At 43.1% G+C, this 15802-nt stretch overlaps 1 protein-coding gene across 2 annotated transcripts in view; it reads left to right on the top strand.

The window, feature by feature from the left end:
* Positions 1 to 14424, top strand: part of zdhhc5a (zinc finger DHHC-type palmitoyltransferase 5a) — a 35824-nt gene extending 21400 nt beyond the window's left edge. The window contains exons 5-12 of one of the 2 annotated variants that reach the window (XR_008827103.1): positions 1558 to 1730; positions 2196 to 2298; positions 2602 to 2693; positions 4083 to 4209; positions 6476 to 6584; positions 6707 to 6816; positions 8737 to 10013; positions 11170 to 11310. Coding sequence is in view for 1 of the 2 variants with exons in the window: in XM_056371455.1 (XP_056227430.1) it covers positions 1558 to 1730; positions 2196 to 2298; positions 2602 to 2693; positions 4083 to 4209; positions 6476 to 6584; positions 6707 to 6816; positions 8737 to 9866; positions 11170 to 11407 (2082 nt within the window). In the remaining variant the exon portion in view is untranslated. Of the gene's footprint in view, positions 1 to 1557; positions 1731 to 2195; positions 2299 to 2601; positions 2694 to 4082; positions 4210 to 6475; positions 6585 to 6706; positions 6817 to 8736; positions 10014 to 11169 lie in introns of both variants that reach the window. The other variant, XM_056371455.1, reaches the window with a different exon arrangement.
* Positions 14425 to 15802: the final 1378 nt, after the last annotated feature.

Raw genomic sequence — 15802 nt, forward strand, 5'->3', positions numbered from 1 at the left:
GATCTGAAAAAGCAAATCATTGACTTGAACAAGTCAGGAAAGTCACTTGGAGCCATTTCAAAGCAGCTGCAGGTCCCAAGAGCAACAGTACAAACAATTGTTTGTAAGTATAAAGTGCATGGCACTGTTTTGTCACTGCCACGATCAGGAAGAAAACGCAAGCTATCACCTGCTGCTGAGAGAAAATTGGTCAGGAGGGTGAAGAGTCAACTGAGAACCATCAAAAAGCCAAGAATTAGAAGTTGCTGGAACACAGGTGTCAGTGTCCACAGTCCAGTGTGTTTTGCATCTCCATGGACTGAGAGGCTGCCGTGCAAGAAGGAAGCCCTTGCTCCAAAAGCGGCACCTTAAGGCTCGACTGAAGTTTGCTGCTGATCACATGGACAAAGATAAGACCTTCTGGAGGGAAGTTCTGTGGTTAGACGAAACAAAAATCGAGCTGTTTGGCCACAATGCCCAGCAATATCTTTGGAGGAGAAAACGTGAGGCCTTTAACCCCAAGAACACCATGCCTATCCTCAAGCACGGTGGTGGTGGTGGTAGTATTATGCTGTGGGGCTGTTTTGCTGCCAATGGAACTGGTGCTTTACAGAGAGTAAATGGGATAGTGAAGAAGGAGGATTACCTTCAAATTCTTCAAGATAACCTAAAATCATCAGCCCGAAGGTTGGGTCTTGGGTGCAGTTGGGTGTTCCAACAGGACAATGACCCCAAACACATCAAAAGTAGTAATGGAATGGCTAAATCAGGCTAGAATTAGGGTTTTAGAATGGCCTTCCCAAAGTCCTGACTTAAATCCCATTGAGAACATGTGGACAATGCTGAAGAAACAAGTCCATGTCAGAAAGCCATCAAATTGAACTGAACTGCACCAATTCTGTCAAGAGGAGTGGTCAAAGATTCAACGAGAAGCTTGCCAGAAGCTTGTGGATGGCTACCAAAAGCGCCTAATTGAAGTGAAAATGGCCAAGGGACATGTAACAAAATATTAGCACTGCTGTATGTATATTTTTGACCCAGCAGATTTGATCACTTTTTCTGTTAACCCATAATAAAGTCATAAAAGAACCAAACTTCATGAATGTTTTTTGTGACAAAGAAGTATCCATGTTCCAATCACTCTATCAGAGAAAAGTCAGACTTGTAGAAATAACGGGAAACTCAAGAGAGCCATGACATTATGTTCTTTACAAGTGTATGTAAACTTTTGACCACAACTGTATATCAAAAGCAGTTTACATGGGTCTGTGTCTGCCTTCAGACAGTTGGTTGTGCCCCACGTCCGTAAACAAAACCCACCTGACATAATTACTGGGCTGGGTGGAGCGTAACAGAGCAGAGAGAAGGAGGGAGGAGCAGAGAGGTTTGCTCTTCTACTCTCATGCTAGCACTAGTTTGTTTTCCTGAACTTGTATATGTCAACCATCAAATCAAATCATTGTTTATTCTTGTGTAATGTAAATGTAAGTTGCAGCTTCTGAACCAGGAAGTAAGGAACAACACAACACTTGATAACCGTATCCATGTCTCACCACAGTGTCTTCTAACCATATGCAGGACTTCGACCATCACTGTCCATGGGTGAACAACTGCATTGGCAGGAGGAACTACCGCTACTTCTTCCTCTTCCTGCTGTCTCTGACAGCTCACATCATGGCTGTGTTCGGCTTTGGCCTGCTCTTCATCCTCTACCACCGGCAGAACATTGACCGCCTGCACGCCATTGTCACGTATCCTTTAAAGATCTTTCCCATGTATTTTTGTCCTGCTGATACTGTCCAGTTACGGTGTTTCCCACCTCTGCAATGACTGACATTCCTCCTCTGCTTCAACAAGTGAAAATGTTTGTGTTCTGTTTGTATCAGGTGTCCTGAGGATTTATTTCCATGTGGTGTGGGAGGATTTTACTCCCACAGTCAGAGAGAAGTATTGAAAGTTGACTTTTCTCTGACTTAAGGAATTGTTAACTGGGTTAAAGACGCTGAAGTCAGGAAACAAGCGCAGAGAGAGAAGTCCAACTGTGGACATGAAAGGTTGGGTGGCATCAAGTTGTAATTTTCTTGATGACCCCCAGGCCGAGCTGTCCATTTCTACATAATGAATATAAAAGTCTAACGGAGTAGTACTTTCTGTGGGACTTCTTCTGTCTGCTGAATCTGGTCTCTGAAGATATTCCTTGACCCCTGTGCTCTCAGTTTGGCTGTCATGTGTGTTGCAGGCCTGTTCTTCATCCCTGTTGCCGGCCTTACTGGTTTCCACATAGTGCTGGTGGCCAGAGGCAGGACTACCAATGAACAGGTAGTGTTTCAGTATGTGCACCAGGGACAGGTAGACTTATCACTGAGGCCCAAAGATCCTGCAGTTAAAATATGAAAGTGTACAGTAGGAAATCTTACAAATATCAACAAGATTTCAGTATTGGTAACATTATTTAGAACATGTTTGTAGTAAACGTCCTTTGATTATTTTAATTTGTACGTCCTGGAAAGTTGTGACATGTTAACAACCTTCATATTTCCCTCTCATTGTTTGAATGAGTGTTTCTTACTACTGATTTTTCTGTGTAACTGTGTGTGTGTCTCTCTCTCTTTCTATCTCCAGGTAACGGGGAAGTTCAGAGGAGGTGTGAACCCTTTCACCAATGGCTGTTGGAAGAATGTCTCTCACGTTCTCTGCAGTTCGCAGGCTCCCAGGTGCATTTTTTATTTACCCACTTGGTGGCCTGTTCATGAGCATTACGTAGTCTGACAGAGGCGTGTTTCCATAAATGACCCATGAAAAATTTTCTAATTAACAACAACAAAAATACATGAGACATAAAACATCCAAAGAGTGAGTGCTGGGAGTATCTGCAACGATTTAAAACTCAAAACCAAGTTCTACTTTAATGCTGTTGACCTGGATGTTTGAGCTTCACTGTGCAGAGTTTGACACTAGAGATGATTTATACACTTACACAAGTGTGACGAGGGACTAGAGATGAAAAGATATCAAAATTTAATATCACCATTATAGTGACCAAAATTATCGGTGTTAAGATGTGCTGAAAATGTTCAAAAGATAAAAACATACAACCTGAAATCATTTCACCAAGTGAATAATTGCATTTAAACATTAAAATAATAACATGTCCAACACATCTGTGTGACATATTAGGACAAGCAGTGCTGGGTTTGCCTGCAGCATGCCCACACCGTAAACAATGGGATAGCACATGTGTTGTTATTGTTATTATTTATTTATTTATTTTCCAAGATGTAACATCTTTCAGACACTGTAAACACACCTGTCACCTGTCCAGCACAGTACTGTTGAAGCAGAAACCCAGCGGCTACACTCTGTTTAGGGATGAAAGAGTGAAGCTGCAGCCCTGAAATAAGTTTTAAAAACACACGATCACCAATTGAAGCATCTCACATGGCGGCTCCGACACTGACAGGATCTCCAACCCAGTTTTAACCAGTTTGCATGGCGGCTGAATTTTAGCTAGCTTTAGTTTTAGAAGCTGTAAAATCTCTGTAGCAGCACTGTCTCTGCCTTCCACCATTACTGACACTAAACAAACCCACGTTTTTTGCTGTTCATACATCTGGGAGACTGTTGCTTGTTGATGCCGTACAGAACCTAAAGTGAGTTAAATTAACCACACTTATTAACCATGGTAATAAACAGTTATAGTGATAATTAAAATTTTAACAGTATTACTAACCAGCATTTCTACCATGAAACTAGTAACTGTTTCATCTCTTCGTGGGAACCTAAAGCCTCCAGTGCTTCAGTCAGGAGGCGATGTCATGAATCTATCATTAAACTTTTAATGAACAATAGCTGTGTATTCATATCCTATGAATTTTCAAAGAAGGAGAAGGAATTTTGACTTTTTGTGGAAACCACTTATTAGACACTTTTTAGACAATTTTTCCAAGCACAGCATTTGCTCGTTTTGAACCATGTATGCAGGAGTATGTGATAGCTGCATATTCCAGTGCTCATTTAGAGTTTCACTGTGTCATATTAAAGCTTGTACTTGTGGCGTAGGTGTTGCTCATGATGTGTGCACTCACTGTCTTGGCTCTCTGTAGGTATCTGGGCAGGAAGAAGTGTGTGCAGAGTGTGTGTGTGCAGCCGCCTTTTCTGCGGCCACAGCTGACAGAGGCCCAGCTGGCTGCAAAGATCCTGGACAACGGCATCCAGGGAGACCTGCACCTGGTAAGGACGACAGGATGGGAGTTCACAGGGACTTCACTGCCCTGTTATTATCATCCTGTTTCATTTAAACCCCAGTTTTCTGGCCTGCTGGTAAACAAATGTCATGTTATGTGCTTCTCATTCAAATCTGCACTAGTTTGCATGAGTTTGCATAAACCAGGTCCATCTGGCAGCAAGAAGAAAATCTTTATTGACCCCCACAGGGACATTGCTTTGTTTCAATTGTTCAACACACAATTTTTTATAAAGTAAATAAGTATAAAAGTAAAAACTACTATAAAATGGTAATAATAATGATAAATATACAGTAAGTGAATAGAAAAATGTACAAATGCAAATGTTTCATCATGGTCTGTTGAATGTAGGTGAGCTCACTTCTACTTCACCTGTAGATCATCTGTAGTTGAAACCTTATGAGTTATGTCCAAACAAAATATAACTAGTCTGTTATTGTTCACATGCAGGTAGCTCAGATAGTTACTTAACAACAGAGAGAGCAGGAGGAGTAAAGAAGCATCATATACTGTGTGTATTCCTAGCTCTGATTGAAACTATTCTGACAGAAATGAGGCCAAAGACACTTTGTGTGTGTGTGTGTGTGTGTGTGTGTGTGTGTGTGTGTGTGTGTGTGTGTGAGAGAGAAAGAGAGCAAGCGGGGCATGGAGGGGTTGAGCAAATCAATGCGCTGTGCACAGTTCAACTGTGAAAGCAGGATTTATCCACTTGAAACAGTAAAATATTTTCCGTTCATTATAAACTGTGTCGGGACTAATCAGACTGTGACAGAGGAGGTCAGTAGAGTAGTTGGTCCTTCAGTGTGGTCCTGGACACATTCACGTTCACACCACCACCTCTGAATGTGGTCTGAGGCTCTGTTCAGACCTGGTATTAAAGGGAACCTATTATGCTTTTCTGAGTTTTTCCTTACTTATAGTGTGTTATATAGGTTTTTGTGGATGTAAATGGTCTCCAGAGTCACAAGGATCAAAGTTTACATCAAAGGGAGGAACTCTGTCAGGGTAAAAACCAAATTTTCTCCTTTGTATGAAACGCCTCGCTGGGGTCCAGACATTACTCCCTGGTCCTATTGACGTCAATATTTATCTTGGTGCTGCCCACCTGCAAAATGAAAAACCCCCACACAAGGCACAGCATGTAAGACTAAAAGAAAACTCTTCATTATAAGTACTTATGTCATAAGTGCTTATAATGAAGAGTTTTCTTTAGTTTTGTAGACTCAGCCTCACAGCCTGTCAGTCTGCATTGTTATTGTGGATGTTAACCACATTACCGTGACCTGATCATGACCTGGTCATGTTAGTTAGAAGCAGCAGAGCAAAGATATAAATGCTTAAACGTTGGTCAGTGTTGACATGCTGTACCTCGTAAGCTCAGATAAATTATCCACAGTTTAACCACTGAGTTCATTTTTGAGTAACTATGCGCAGTAATGTTAAATTCATTCATATTTACCGGCATCATAAACCAGCAGGAGGTGAAGCGGTGGAGACTCCCTACCTGTCGACCGTTCTTATTTGTTCCTCCATTTTTATATTTCTTTTGTCTGGAAGTGTCTACACATAAAAAAGGGTTTCTTATAAAAATATTCCAAGTTATGAATAATGTCATCCGAAGTTTGTTTACACAAGACGTGCAGAACGTGTCGTTGCCATGGTAGTTGCCGGCAAGCTGACCAATCAGAGCACATCGGGCTCCAGCTCCAGAGGGAGGAGGGGGGCCTTAGAGAGCCCTGAGCTCTAACAGAGCGTTTCAGACAGAGGGTGAAGAGAGTACAGTATAAAATGTACAGAAGAAGAGAAATAATGTCTTTTCACAACATTAAAGCATGTAAATTATGAATGAAATGATGCGCACTAAGAATGGCCATAATTGGTGCTCTTTAACATCCATCTCAGGTGATCCGATCACAAGTGGTCAGCTCTAGGTTTAGGTCTAAACAGGACCAGAGTCACTAGGGGTGTGGCTGCAGTAGGATAACACAGAGTCAGCAGACCTGGGATCAGCAGACCTTTTAACCTTTTAACACAATATGCATAAATGCATAAAAGTACCACAATGCATTTCTCCAGAGGTAATGGAGTATAGTTCTACATAACTTCTGCTCAATTGAGAGTGAAAAAAGATGCAGCATTAAAACCAGGTTTTTCTGTGACCATTCTCTACACACAAAGACCAGTCTTACAGTGTGTTCATGTTTCAGTCAACTGAACAAGATCCTCATCTGCGTGTTGTCTCCTCTTTCCAGTCCAGGTCCAGTCTGGAGATGATGGAGAGCCAGTCATGTGACGCCGAGCCTCCGCCTCCCCCTAAACCCGAGCTCCGCTATCCTGGAATCACCAGAGGAAACACGGAGGGTAAAACCTTCCACCCTCCTGCTCCAGTTCTGACTTTTATCTGCTCCTCAACTTTCTCAGCTTCTTGCAGTGAAAACTAAACTCTGATTTTACTGTGATGATTTTTATTTTTTCTCCTGCAGAGTGTAGTCTACTGAACAAAGCCCCTCCCACCCCCACCATGTACAAATACAGGCCCACCTACAGCCCTGGCAAGAACCACACAGCGCTCACACATGCTTACGCCAACCAGGTACACACACACACACACACACACACACACACAGAGGAGAGTCTCGTCAGGGTCGAGGTGTGTGTGTGTGTGTTTGTGAGAAGAGAAGCTTTTTTTTCCATTTGTCTTCGTTTCTTTTATCTGTTTGATTTCAATCTAATGCATCTCCATTTTTGTTTTTCCTTCTTGATTTCCTGTCGGCCATCTTGGTTTGGTTTCTCAGTGGCTTTCTGTTGATCAGTATCAGTAAGTGATTGTTCTGAAAGCATTTCTCCCTCTTATCTTCACTTTAACTTTGTTTCCTGGTCCTTTCTGTTTGTTCTGGACATGGGTGAAACACTGTTTGGAATGATTAATAACTGACTTATCAGCCACAACATTAGAACCAGCTGCTTTTTTTAAATGAACAAATTGTACCTGGACACATCTAGACTGGTACAAAGAAGTTGGTTGTGCTCAGTATTTGTACCCATGTCTGGTTCACACCCTCCCTCCTGTCAATCTGTATAAATATGGTTATGATTCTGTTTCTCTTCTCCTCAGTCTGTTGTTGAAACTTACATCTCATCTTTAGTTCCCTGTTTGTTCTCTACCTGTAGGGAACTGTTCCCATGTAGCTCAGATACTATTATCAAAAGCTCTGTTTTGCTATCCATTTACAGTTTTCCCATTTTCCAGTTATATCCTACAAGCACCTTTTAAACTCTAATTATGATGTTTCACAATGTGGTCACCTGATCTGGTCTTATATGGAGAAAATACTACCTGATGCCTCACACAGAAGGCAGTCATTCACAGCACACAATAATCTGTCAGAATACAGAGGAATCCAACAGAGTGCTGCAGGAATGAGTTCCTTTGGTTCCCCTGTCCTGAAGTCTGGGTTTTTGGTTAGATGACTGAAATAAGTGCGATAAGTTTTGCAATTGCTACATAGCTAATGTTAGCATTAGCACCTATTTACTTCACTCTACAAGAAACGTTGTACAGCATCAAACATCATTCCTGTTCTCACCAACAGCTGTCTCCAGAGGTGGAAAGCACTACCAATGTACTCAAGTTAGCATGCTAAATGGCTAGCCCTGGAGTGTTCTGTCACTTCCCGATAGCGACTCACATTACCCTCCAATCATTCCACCTTTACAGCCTTGTTAACTCACCAGTCCACCTTTACAGCCTCGTTATGTTGATAGAAACTGTCACTAACTCTGTCAGAGAAAAGGCTTGTGTAGAAGAGGTCAGAGCTAAATCAAACTACACACTGAAGTTTAGTGGTGGTGACGTTGAAGTCATTTCTATATTACCAAATGTATTTGATGCACAGTTGGTTAGCTCTAATATCATTTACAGTTTAATCTACAACTGTTCTTCAGGCTTTATTACAGTTTAGGGTTCTGTTGCTTCTGTAGTGACTTTGAAACCCTCACAGCAGCATTACACTAGAAACTGTTGGCATCATGTTGAATATGGAGAAAGAAAGAATGGATATTCTTGTGTATTTGATGTGAAGACAAGCTTTCAGTCAGTGGACAGCAGGACATGAAGTTTGAATTGTTTGTGATGCTGTTGGTATTTGTGGTATGTTGTTGCATCATGATGAATCGATCCTGAGAGAAAATGTCCGGCGGCAGAAACCTTGGATTCATGATTAAACACTGTTTGAGTTCGGCCATCTTACACTGTGATGTTCCCAAAGTAAACCCACTGAGTACCACCCTGTCAAGAGAAAAGTTCCTGTCTGGCAAAGAAACGTTGCCACAGTAACGGTTGAGGTGCTGTGTCAGGATGTGAACACTAGAGGGAGTTTTAGTGCAGCAGGAATTCACAGAATTGTTTAAACCTCCCACAGACGTCTCTGTTCTTATTTACTCAGCTTCTTGTTGTTTCTTTTCCCTCTTTTATCCTCCCTCCTCTCTCTCCTCCACCTCCTGCCTCCTCCAGTTAAGTCGAGGAGAGAGCGTTGGCAGTGCCAGGGACTCCTCCTCCTCCACCTCCTCTCTCCTCCAGGCCAGCCAGCAGCCTGGTTTCCGCTCTCAGCCCAGCCTGGACCGGAGGGACGCTGTGTCTGACAGAGCAGGAGGAGGAGGGGAGAGGAGGGAGGTGGGGAGAGAGGCAGGAGGAGGGGGCATCCCTGGCTACTCCCTCGGCGGGCGCTCGTACCCCTCCTTCTCCGACCCCACCGTCCTATCGGGAGTGGCGTCACGATCTTCCAGCTCCACACACACTTCAGCAGGCGCCGCCCACATCTCTGAGGCAACCACCACCTCAGCTAGCTTCAAGAGCTTAGCCAATCAGACACCCCCGCCTCACCACACGTCTCGCAACGGGAGCCTGTCATATGACAGCCTCCTGGCTGGTGGTGATGATTTTGACAAGGGGGTGGCAGTGGGTTCAGCAGCCCCTGAGGTTTCCTCTGGGAGACCCTGTACACCAGCGGCAGGCGGCTACAGCTCCCCCTTTATGTCTTCACAACAGAGAGATGCTGAGCTGCACTCCCAGTCCTCCCAGTCACCCCATCACCACCACCGCTCTGCCCACCACCACCACCCCTTCCTCCATCGCTCGTCCTCCTCCACATCCTCCTCCCCACCTCCTCCTCCAGAGAGGGAGCGCCTGCTGGGCGAGCCCCACCCTGGTGCTCACCCCCCACCTGCCAATCAGGCCTCTGCTCTGCCCTCCTCCTCAGCCCCGCCTCCCCCACACCATCACCACCACCACCATCACCATCACCACCACTCCCATCATCACCACCATCATTCCTCCTCCTCTTCCTCCACCTCCCGCCCTCCCCGTTTCACTGCCCCTCACGCACCGACCCACCACGCCTACCCCTACCGAACCCGCTCCACTGACACCCCTCTGGGCGCCACCTCCACCACCCACCCTCCCCGCTCCCCACACCCCCCACCCTTGGGCAAGTCGCTCTCATACTCGAGTGCCGCTGCCGCTGAGATGCAGTACCGGCTGGTCCGAAAGGCCTCTGCGTCAGCCGGAGCCAACGCAGCGGGGGTTGGAGGAGGAGGAGGAGGGATGGGAGGAGGAGGAGGAGGAGGAGGACTACAAGCACCGAAGTGAGTATGAGTTTCGCCTTTTGTCAGGACGATTGGTTTGCTGCTAACCCTGAAAAAATCACCCGCCCGCCTGAAAACCTGACTACCTGATTGACTGCTCCTCCTCCTCTTCCCTTCTCTCTTCCTCCTCCTCCTGCCAGATTTCCTGTGAGTTCCTCCTTCTTCTCCCTTTGCTCATCTTCATTCATCTGTGAGGTTTCTCTGTGACATGTGTGATGTGTGCTGCCTGTTTGCTCTCATCTTCTGCATCATCACCACCTTCTGTTTAAAGTTCTGTAGCAGTGACTTCAGTCTCAACCAGAGAATCTGCATCTGAACAAACAGCAGCAACAAGAGAGAGAAAGGAATGTTTCCACATTCAGCTTTAGAACAGAATCAGTTCTACATTCAGATGTACAGAAACATTAACACTAATGAGTGAAACACTGAAAATGCTATTAGAGAAAGTGTGAGCACATGGAGCTCCATGTGTGTGTTGACAGGACTGACGTAGCAGCAGGTAGACGTCACATTAGTTTTCCTTTTCTGCATGACAGCAGTGAGACACTGTTTTACATCGTCTCTTGTGTCTGTTTCCATCCTGCTCTCTGTTTGCCCACAGCTGCATGGGTTTAGTTCTTCACCACAGAAACCTCAGTGTGTGTCTTCATTGTGACCTGAATGAAATGGACTGTGTAATGACATTTACAGATAAACCAACTGTTAAGTGAAAATGACAGTAGTGGCCCGTTTGGGTCTGTGATTTTCACTTCTCAGTCTCCACTTCAGCACAAACTCATTTTGTTATCGTCACTGTGGTTTTCCCTGAAACAAAATAATGGACTAAACATGTCTGTAATGACCTTTTGACCTTTTAGTCTTTCATTTTTTAATTTCTCTCTTAAATCCACACAGTCAAAAAAGCAGTTAGTAGTTAAAGTGTACGTACACTGAAACAGACTCACCAGTTTGGTTCAGTGAAAAGTTTCCTCAGTGTTTTTTGATTGTAGAAAAGTGGATTTGAAAAGTTAGACCATCATTAAATTCATCCAGTCACCTGATCAGAGAGTTAAAAACACTTCCTACTGTTTTCCATCATGACCATCCCAGACTTTTACATTTACCTTCATGAATCCTGTATAAAACCCGGCTGCCGTTCATTATTCATGTCCAATCAATGAGCAGGCGGTCAGAGGTGTGAATATGTCTGTTGTTGAACGTCACGTGTGAAAGCAGCAGAGGTGGAGTAGGAGTGAAGCATTTGTTGATTCCTGTCCTGAACCGCCACTGATCGTTTCTTCTTTGTGTTTTTTCCTCACACCAGGGATGAGCTGATCCAGATGAAACCTCTGAGTCGGACCAACGGTGGCCAGCCCTTCTCCTCCCCCTCCTCCTCCTGTTCTGCCCCTTCCTCCCCCTCTCGCCCAGTCAGCGTGTCTGCCCGGCCCGGATTGGCCTACCCCGGCTCAGCATTGATGCAGAGCCCCGCCCACAAGCCCCAGGTTGGCGGGGTGAAGAAGGTGACAGGCGTCGGGGGCACCACCTATGAGATTTCAGTCTGAGTGGCAGTCCCGCCTCCAGCTCGGGGACCAATGAGACGAAGAGGAGCTGCTGCTGTCTCTTTCATCAAACAAGAAAACACTGACACACACCTGAGGACGAGGGGAGCCATGTTGTCCAGATCTCACTCCTCATTGGCCGATTGACTGTGGGGCTGAACTGAACTTCACTGTCCTGCCTCCAGACGTCCACCTCAATAATCCTGACAGTAAGACCTGGACTGATGTGACCCAGGACTGGCCAGAACAGGAACCAAGGGGCTCATTTAATCACTGTAACTGAATAGGTAGCATGAGGCACTAGCACCATCAGGTTATGGCAGAGCAAGGCATTACCACTGCCAGGGGGTGGAGTCTGATCCCCGCTGGGGCCACCAGGAGGATCTGGATCAGGGTTTATAAAGGTTCATATCAGTACTTTTGGACTGACTCTGCATTTAGGTAAAAAAAAAGTTATTTAACATTCACATGTAGAAATCACTGAACACACAATCCCACGATGGTTATCAGTACACTGATCAGAGCCGATCACACAGTGAAGGGCTTCCCACAGACTGAGACGTATCAGACTGGGTCACAGCTGCTTCAGCGCGAGCTCTGGCCCCAGGTGTTCATTCCTACTCATCAAATGGAGCGTAGTGGTGTTTCATTGGACCAAGAACACCAGTTGTGCTTGTAATGTGTGGAGCCCAGGCAGGATCCCTGTAACAGCCCATTGTCGTGGAAACGCACAACACGACGCCGCAGCAGGTGGAGAATCCGGCGGTGAGTGGGATCTGTGGATGTGTGACAATCTACCACCCGTGAACTGTTCATCAACGCTGCTGCGGGAAGTGACTTGCCTTTCGATGGAGGGAAGAAAAATGTGACAAAAAACAAAACAAAATGCTGATTCCCTCTTTCTTTGATTCCTTAGATGTGAATATGATTCCATGTTTGTACAGGATGATGTGATTTTAAATGTGGATTTCTTTTTTAAAAACAAGAAAAATCAGTGGCGTTCATACTGGACAGCAGCATGCACTACTATTACTACTAGCCACTATAGGCCACTGTGTTTGGCTGTGGACCATGTTGTCTGTTTGAACAAACAGGAAGTGAGGAAACTAAAGTGAAGAAAGAAGAAGAAAATCATATTTTGGCCTCTTGTTGTTAATGGGTTCTTTAAGAAAAGGCAAAACTTTTTTAGAAAATTTATTCCTTGAGCAATTGCCTTGAAAATATAAGTGTTGTCATTTTTTTTCACATATTTAATTTGAAATTGTTTTATATGAATTTATATGGAATTATAGCTATTGATAAATGAAGAGTTTTTAATATTGACTCAAAAGAGGGGGTGTGTTGTCAGATTAAAGCAGCCCTCCTGATTGGTTTTGATGTTCCACAGTTGAGCCGCTGTTTTCTCAGAAAGAAGTTTGATTTACGACGTGTCCTGTTCTCCAAGACCACATCAGGAACAGGACTGGATCCTCTCAGACCAGACGCCTCATTTATAAGATACTGTCAATGAATATGATCTTTACCACACGACAAAGTACTAGGGCCACTGTTTAAACAAACAAGAATTAAGTGTTAATAAATAGACATATTATAAGAAAGTATTATAATAGTAAGTCAGAATTTTATGAGAAAAGTCATGAAATGTATGAGAAAAAGTTGTAATTTGACACAAGAAAGTAATTAGGAGAATAAATTGTTTAATTACTTGCTTGTAAAATTACAAGTTGTACAAGTTTATTTTAGAAAAGGAAAATGCACAAGCAAGTTATTACTGGATAAAGTTGTAATTTTATGAGAAAAAGTCATATTACAAAAATGTCTTGATTTCTCAAATAAGGATTGTAAAATTTTAACACTTAAGTTATGAAAATAAAGTCACAGTATAAGAAAAAAGGTTCCGTCTGGACAGTAAAATGTGGTTTTCTTAAGACAATTACAGGCTCATGTTTTAGCATTTCTTGTCTGTCTATATTGTACAGTATGAAACATTTTAATATTTCACCTTTAAAATAACAATAACAACATTTTACCTTTATTCTTAAAACGTATCTTCCCCCCTCACAGTGGCCCTAATGCTGTCGCACTATCAAATCCGTAGTATGGCTAATTTGCTGTTGGTCCCTAAACATCTTAAAACTGAATGTTATCTATTACTCATAGATAGTTCGAGCAGGTCGAGACACAATGAGAAGAAGACGAGACAAACTTCATTTGTGGTAATTTTTTAATCAATCAAACGTCCATGGGTAACGAGCTAAAGATCAACTGAGCATTTATACATGAGGCTCCTCGTCTGAGAAGATGTGTTAAAATAAAAGCTGCCGAAGTTTTGCTGATGTAGTGGACGTTTGCATTAAGTCTTCCTCTTACCTACTAAACATGAAATATCCATTGTTTGCTCAAGATTTCACTTTCAGTAACTCACTTCCAGCCGCTTGGGATTTTAGAAATGTTTCTGACAGCGTTTTGTTTCAACTGTTAAACTCAAATATTCACTCTGGAACTAGTGACAGTAACTGGTGCAACATGTGTAACGTCACTTTGTAATGGCCGACATAATGGGCACCAGTATAAGTCTGTTTTCTCTGGAGTTTCGCTTTTAGGTTTCCATCTTTGTCCAGTCTGAGGGAGGGACACAGGACCACAGTCCTCAGTGCTGGAAACTATATGAGCAGTTATGCTAAAATAAATGAAGCACACGTCATACAACCAGAGAGAGAATCCTGTGTCTGTGGTGAATGCTGTTTTTAAGAAAACGTTTCTTCCATTTCAGCTTTGTTTTTCATATTGCTGTAATTTGAGGCCAGTCCGAGGATGCACATGAAGACTTTGGGCTGTAGGTGTATGTTAGCGAGCAAAGTCTCTGCCTGTGTTTTTGGTTAAGACAGGTCTGGGAACCGATGTTAAAAGAACAGACAAATACATGTACTGTACAGCTTAATGTGTGTGTGAGTGTGTTTGTGGATGTGTGTATGTGGTGAGTGGCTGGGGGTTGATAATAAACTTTAAACGAGATGAAACGTTGTCACTCTTTTCACTCTAACAGGACTAATCAGGTTGAAGTCATTTAACCCTGCCCCTCGTTAACATCATTAACATCTACCTGTGTTCTAATGTCATTTGCATACTCAAATGAAAAAGCTGAGAACAGAAGAACTGAAAGGCCAAAATGCATTTATGATTTGAAAGGTAATATCTTGTAGTTTCTGAAAATGAGCTTGTTCAGAATGAGACTAGAGAAACTGGATAAACATAAATAAAGAATATTTTGAAGAAGTTTTCTAATTTTGAAATTAGCCTCAGTCTTGAGTTTGACTTGTGTAACTGTCCACACACACCAGAGGCCATGAGAATAAAACTCATGACCGAAACTAGAATCACTTCCTCCTTCACTCAGACTAGTTTCAGGTTACATTCCTGTTTATCCATAGTCATATCAAATATTAACCATATATGTGAAATTTTGAATAATGGCTAAAAAGTGTTTTGTGAGGTCACCACGCCCTTGACCTTTGACCCCTGAAAATCTAATAAGTTTGTCCTTGAGTCCATGTGAACATTTTTACCAAATCTAAGGAAGTTCTGTCAAGGTGTTACTGAAATATTGTGTCCACCACCAATGGACTGACAACCTGAAAACAAAATGGCTACTACTGTGACACAGAAGAAATATTCATACACATTCTTTTCTTTAGAATTATAAAGCCGTGCATTCACATGGTTCCACTTTATGAATCTCACTCACATCTTGACGAGCCTCATTTCCACCCCCACTATCATCCATAAATGATGAAGACTCTCCCTTAATCCATCAGTTTGTATAAAAACACTGTCTGTGCCACAAGTGATCGGACAGAGAAGAAAGACAAGAAATAAGAAGAATTTCACTGATTGTGAAACTGATTTAAAATCTGCCTCAGTTTACTTCAGTACAATCTCTGTAACGTAAAGTCCTGTTTTACTCTGAACTTCATTTATTGGGTCCAGAGAGTCTTAATGAGGCTCCAGAGGCTCCAACACTGTCATCAGTCAATATTAAATAGTTTAAACAGTTTACACAACGACTCACAACAAATAAGAAGGATATAAAAGCACAATTATTTCTGTTAATGAATTGTTAAAAACAGTTACAATAGGGTCCTCTCACCCTTCGGTGCTCGGGCCCTAATTACAGGCAGTGGGTTTATTTTGGCATCACTCCTATACGCAGGATTGTCAGGAAATTAAAAGTTTGTGAGTTTGCTTGTGAAATACTGTCGTCCTCCACCAACTCCCGAACCTCATATGCTTTTTTTAATACTCCCAAACAGCAGTCCAAACAAACTGGTCCTCAGCTGTCCTGCTGGACGGAATGTGGAGAACTTAATGTTGACCATGCTCATGTCTTCTGGACTTGTC

This window comes from Seriola aureovittata, chromosome 3 (genome assembly GCF_021018895.1).
Source record: "Seriola aureovittata isolate HTS-2021-v1 ecotype China chromosome 3, ASM2101889v1, whole genome shotgun sequence".
Lineage (NCBI taxonomy): Eukaryota > Metazoa > Chordata > Actinopteri > Carangiformes > Carangidae > Seriola > Seriola aureovittata.